Source organism: Vombatus ursinus, unplaced genomic scaffold (assembly GCF_900497805.2).
Source record: "Vombatus ursinus unplaced genomic scaffold, bare-nosed wombat genome assembly UNPS02014772.1, whole genome shotgun sequence".
In the NCBI taxonomy this organism is placed as follows: Eukaryota; Metazoa; Chordata; class Mammalia; order Diprotodontia; family Vombatidae; genus Vombatus; species Vombatus ursinus.
The window spans coordinates 32,365,298-32,371,297 of record NW_020954550.1 but is presented as its reverse complement, the minus strand read 5'-3'; the positions used below and the strand labels follow the sequence as shown (position 1 = coordinate 32,371,297).

Genomic DNA, 6,000 nt, shown 5'->3' with positions numbered 1-6,000 from the left:
ACACACACACACACACACACACACACACACACACACACACACACACAGAGCTGCTAATGAACAGAGATGAATTACTCTTTGCTCCCATGCAAAGGTAACTGAATTCTACTGGAAAAGTGGGGAGTGAGAGAAGAGGGGAATGGATGTCCTGGTCTGTAGGTGGCCAGGTGACAGCTGCACAGAACTACCAAAGGTAAAGCTGTCCTTCCCTCACATAAGAACCATTGAACCTGTACCATTCTTTATAAATTCCCTCAATGCTAGAAAACAGGCACCGAAGGGCCCCGGAATTTCACAATGGCTTGCCTACTTTACAAGGCTGCTATACAGAGAGTATTTCATGAGCACTATATCAATGCAACTTGTTTTTAGGTACCTAGCTTCACAAATCCATAAAAAAAAGTTACAAGATCAGTGAATTCTTAATTCAGAACTGCTCTCTCTTTTGCAGGGGTCCTTAACATGAGGTCTTAAAATTTTTATTTTAAAAAATATACTTTAAAAATAGAGTTTTTAAAATATTTTTGATAACTGTATTTCAACATGATTGGTTTCCTCTATAATCCTACATATTTTATTTTATTATTTTCAATATATTATTCTGAGAAGAGATCCTCCATAGGCTTCACCAGCTTGCCAAAGAGCTCCTACCCCCAACACACACACAATTTTTGAGAACCACTATTCTAGAGGTATACTAAAGTTTCTGATGTGATGAGACAGCTCTAAGACATGTGGAGAACCCTAATTCTTAGACCTAAGGAGTACAACCTCCACAAACTCCACAGGATGGGAGTATGGAAGCCAAGCCCCCCAACACAAGGTATACTGGCCACCTCCCTCTCTCAATACCTGTAACCACTTGGGCAAGACAAACGTGTTGAGTTAATTACCTCAATTCTTTTTTCATATGTTTTTCCCTGTATAAGGCGATGAACGTAAATCTGGGGAATATGAATATCTTCTGGTGCAAATGACCCAACATCAACAATTTCTTCAACCTAGACAGAGAGGGAAAGTAATCATCAGATAATAGGATTATTTATAGATTATTATTATTATTATTTATATATTATATTACATAGAGGGTTATTTTTAAAACATACAACTGGTCTCTACCAAAGTTGATAATGTATGTGTATTTAAATATACAAAATGCCTAACAAAAGAAAGAGATGGCATACTAGCTTTTTGGATTCCCCAAATGGAAGAATAACAAATAGCAGTAGACTACAATGTACACAGTGTACAAAATGCTTTCTTCATAACAACTGTGTAAGATATGTAGGGAAAGTATCAGTGCCCTCATTTTACATTTACATGAAAAAAAACAAGGATCAGAGGTCACAGAAACTAAGAGTTGGAAGGGACTTCAGAGGAAGTTTTTCCAAACTGGAGCTGAACAATTAAATGACAAGCCCAGGACAACAGAGTTAGTTAAGTGTCAGAACCAGATCTTGAACACAATACTTTTGATTCTTAGACTGTTGCTTAGACTGTTGGCTACCCACTGCATCTACAAATTAACTGTTAACATGCATTGACGTGTTTGTCGATGGAACTGTGATCCATCCATTATGGAAAACAGTTCGGGAATATGCCCAAAAAGTCATTAAACACTGTATACCCTTTGACTCAGAAATACCTCTACTGGGCTTATAATCAAAAAAGATCAAAGAAAGAGGAAAAAGGATCCAGATACACAAAAATATTTATAGCTGCTCTTTTGGGGTGCATCTATGTGGCACAGCTGATGAAGTGCTGGCCATGGATTCAAAAAGACCTGCATTCAAATCCAGCCTTAAGACATTTACTAGCTGTGTGACCCTGGGTAAGTCACTTAACCTCTGTCTGCCTCAGTTTCTTCATCTATAAAATAGGGATAATAAGAACACCCACTTTGAATGGCTATTGTTAGGATCAAATGAGATAACTGTAAAGTGCTTACCACATTGCCTAGCTCATAATAAGTATTACATAAATGTTACTGTTATTAATAATAATTAGTAATTAGTAGTAGTAAAAAAGAACTGATATTAAGGTGGTATCCATCAGTTGGGTAATGGTTGAACAAATTATGGTATACGAATGTAATAAAATACTATGGTACCATAACCTGGTAAGACCTGCATGAACTGAGGAAGAGTGAGAGCAGAATCAGGAAAATGTTGATACAATAACAACAACACTGTAAAAAGGAGTAACTGCAAGATTTAAGAACTTTAAACAATGCAATAAATAACCTTGATTCCAGGGAACCGATGTTAAAGAATGAAACTCACTTCCTGACAAAGAAGTAATGGACCAAATATACAAAAGGATTCACAGATTTCTGAAAATGGCCAATGTGGGAATTTTTTTTGCCTGACTATGAATTTGTTACAAGGATCTGGGGTTCTTTTTTTCCAGTGGAAGGTGAAGTAAGCGGGAAAGGAAATGAATACTTGCTAATTGAAAAATAATGAAATTTAATAAAAATACATACATAGATTAGAGCAACAATAATGTCAAAGAAAAATATTCTAGAAGCATAGCTGTGCATTAAGTTGTATGATCTGAACCATGACAACTCAAATGTGCAAAATGCGATGCTACATTCTTTATACCTAGACTTCTAAAATTAAAGGGCAAATTTTATCATATAAATGACAAAAATCAATATTAACTCCAGTCTGGACAATTACAGGTTTTTTTCTTTAATTAAAGTTGCAGATCTCTGCTTTTCACTTATAATTGAAATTTTTAAATTACTTTACCCCCCCAAGGTTATTATTCAGGCCACTCACTTGAATGAAAAGACATTTCCGTAAGAACAGAAAGTTCTCTAAACTAAACTACTATTTTAAAACTAGTTGTTTGTTTTGGGGTGATGAAGCAGGGGATGGAGTCAGCATAAAAGAAATTGTTTTGGACGTGAATACAAAGGACACCAAATAACAAAATCAGGAGGAAGTCAGTTAACATCATCCCAGAAATATAATCAGCCTCATTTACAAAAATCCCAAGAACTATCATCCATGAAGATTATAAGTGTAAGGATAACTACTAGGCAGGGTAAATACTGAAAAGTGAGAAGTTTAAATATCAAACTAGAAGAAGGCCTTTACTAGCAACAATGATAGAGCAGAATAACAACAACAACAATAATAATAATACTGAATTGGTTTGTGCAAAGGAGAATTACATTTAATTGAACCTCCTAAGTGAATTCTACAGATTCTTCTTCCAGAGGTAGTCGTTTTAGAAACAGTACCACAACCATCCACAAACTATTAAAAAACTGAAATATCCTATTTATTCACACATTCCTCCACCCTTAAGAGATGTTTTACTGCTGAAATAAAGCAAGGAAGCAGGCAATCACTTCAGTAAAATGGGCCAGGTAAACACTCCTAAGAACATCCTATCCCAGTCATATTTACCCCTCTTCTTCAAGGGTGCGATTGAAAAAAAGTGTTAAACCTCTTTATATATTCATCTTTTTACTGGCAATAGATAGCAGGTAAAGTTATTCTTTCACTCGCCCTATCCAAGGCTTCAGAGAGATTCCTGCCGGCAAATTAAAAGAGTTTACCTGGAGAAACATAATAAAACGAAGGGGAAATAGTATATTTCCTTTTTCAAACTAGGAAAAAAGAGAGAAAATGTACATAGAAGGAAGAGAAAATACCACTGGAGAGTTCCTTACTGCTATGAATGCATATATAGAGGCAGGCCTACTCAGATTCTCTCTTATTTTTAAAAGAAACTTACAAAACCAGCAAATGCACTTATTCCATAACTAACTGAAGTAACTATACAGAGAGAGAGGGGTCCTAAGGTAACAGTACTCTCAGGAGGTCAATTCCTTTTGTTTCCCAACTGTTCCCTAAAGAATAGCAATGATCTCAGCTCTGCCATTTATTAGCTGTGATCTTAGATAAATCATAATCTTTCTGGGCCTCAGTTTCCTCATCCATAAAATTAGGGGGTTGGACTCCATGACCCTTGAGGTGCCTTCCAGCTCTAAATCTATGTTCCTCTGGTCCTGTCATCTTTGAGAAGAAATTTTAAGAAAAAAAAGAATTTGTTTTCTCATTTTGTGTTCTGAAGACTAAAAAAAAGTTGATGACCATCTTTTCTTGCTAGGGTTTTGTTGTTTTTGTTGTTTTGATACCTAACATCTCTTCCTCTAGGAATATTTGTCTTCTTTCAAGCCTCAACTCAGTTTCTACTTCCTTGTTTGATATTTAAGCATCTCTTCACTTTTTAGTATTTACCCTGCCTGGTAGTTATCCTAATACTTCTAATCTTCAAAGATAACAGTTATTTGGATTAGTAAGCGGGGCCAAGTGATGTTAACTGACTCTGTCTTATTACTTGGGGGTTCTTTATGTTTATGTCCAAATCATTTTCTTTTATTCTGACTTCATACACCCAAATCCAATCCCTACAAAACATAACAAAACAACCAACTAGTTTTGAATAGCAGTATGACTTAGGGCACTTTATTACAAAATGTAATAATACATAAATAATAAATGAAATATATGAATAATATAAATAACATATAAAATAATATAAATATATCCTAGTAGATGGTTTGAATAATAATAAGCTTGGGGGAAAGTCATTTTAAAATTTAAAATTGCCTCTAGGAGAACTGATCTGATCCCTCCACTTGCTGATATTCTCTTACTTTTCAAATTATCTTGTATTTACTTTTTATATACATGTTATGTCACTCCAGTAGAATGTAAACTCTTTGGGAGCAGGAATTATTTAATTTTTTTTTTATCCACACCGCCTAGGTAAAGTACTTTACACACAGTGAGTGCTCAATGAAGATAATGATAATACATTTTAATGAATGGCTGCAAATGAGCAGGATGTGGACCAGAAATCAAATCTAGGATCCAGTCCTGCCTCAACTATTCATAAGATATGTAAGAAAATAGGAAAGTAATTTTTACTATAGGAAATTGTCATTTGTGTAAGGGGGTTAGACTCTGATCTCTAAGGTCCCCCCCTTAGTGCTGATAGGGCATCATTTGTATGGAAGAGAAATATGTAAGATATTATAGTCATCAATCACTTTTGACATCTTGGTCTGACAAAAATAATAAAATACTTTTACACAATTACATATAACAGGAGTTTATTTATCAAAGAAGCCTAAATCTTTTCTGTTGCTGTTAGCTCCCTCACTGTTTTTCCTCCTTGCTTCACCAAATAAACACCAAAGTTACCAAATCCAGACAATGCTTTATTACAAAGGGAAAAGACAACATACTCCAAAACAAATGGAACTAAAGAATGCGCTTTTTTAGAATTTTTTTAAAAACAAAAAAAAAAAATCTTAAGAATCACAACTGCAATTGATAAAAACAACATGAAAAGGACTTTCAGGGAGAAGAAATTACATGTATATTAGCTGTCATAATTATAACATATCTCTCTCAAATAATATCAACATTCAACTTTATTGAAAAATTCCTATGTGAAATCAAAGCTTTCTTAGGATTAGTTACTTGAGTTAACAGCATAGGGAGAAAATACTTGGAGGAGAAACCAAAAAGAAAACATATGTTTTCAGACAATCTGTGAAAAAAAAACTTGAAAACTGAAGAAGCAGAAATATATTGGTGCTGAAAACTAAATGGACAGAAGAATTTAACACGCTAAATTTTGAGATACTGTGAAAGATAACAGATAGTCAATGCTATTTATAGAATAAATGCTGGGGGGGGGAATATAGCTATGGTATAGAAAATAACATAGAGTCAAATCCATGAAGTAATGAAAATGTAAAAGAAAAAAAAAAGCAGTAAATATGAGCTCCCCGGAGAAAAAGGACAAGGTTTTTTCCCCTCTGCAAATGACAAGATCATTAGGTTGAGACAAATACCCACTTGTGATAATAGAGGAGGAAAAGGTATCAAAATGAAGGCTGCAGCAGCTGCTGTGGTATTCCAGATCCAGATAAACAAAGAGCAAAGGTAGCTGAGAAGAACACAGACT

General features: G+C 34.6%; 1 protein-coding gene across 2 annotated transcripts in view; it reads right to left on the bottom strand.

Annotated features, from left to right (window-relative positions):
* Positions 1–6,000, bottom strand: part of OXCT1 (3-oxoacid CoA-transferase 1) — a 169,397-nt gene that overhangs the window by 90,186 nt on the left and 73,211 nt on the right. For both annotated transcript variants that reach the window (XM_027863610.1, XM_027863609.1), the window contains exon 8: positions 894–1,001. In XM_027863610.1, the coding sequence (XP_027719411.1) occupies positions 894–1,001 (108 nt within the window). The remainder of the gene's footprint in view (positions 1–893; positions 1,002–6,000) is intronic.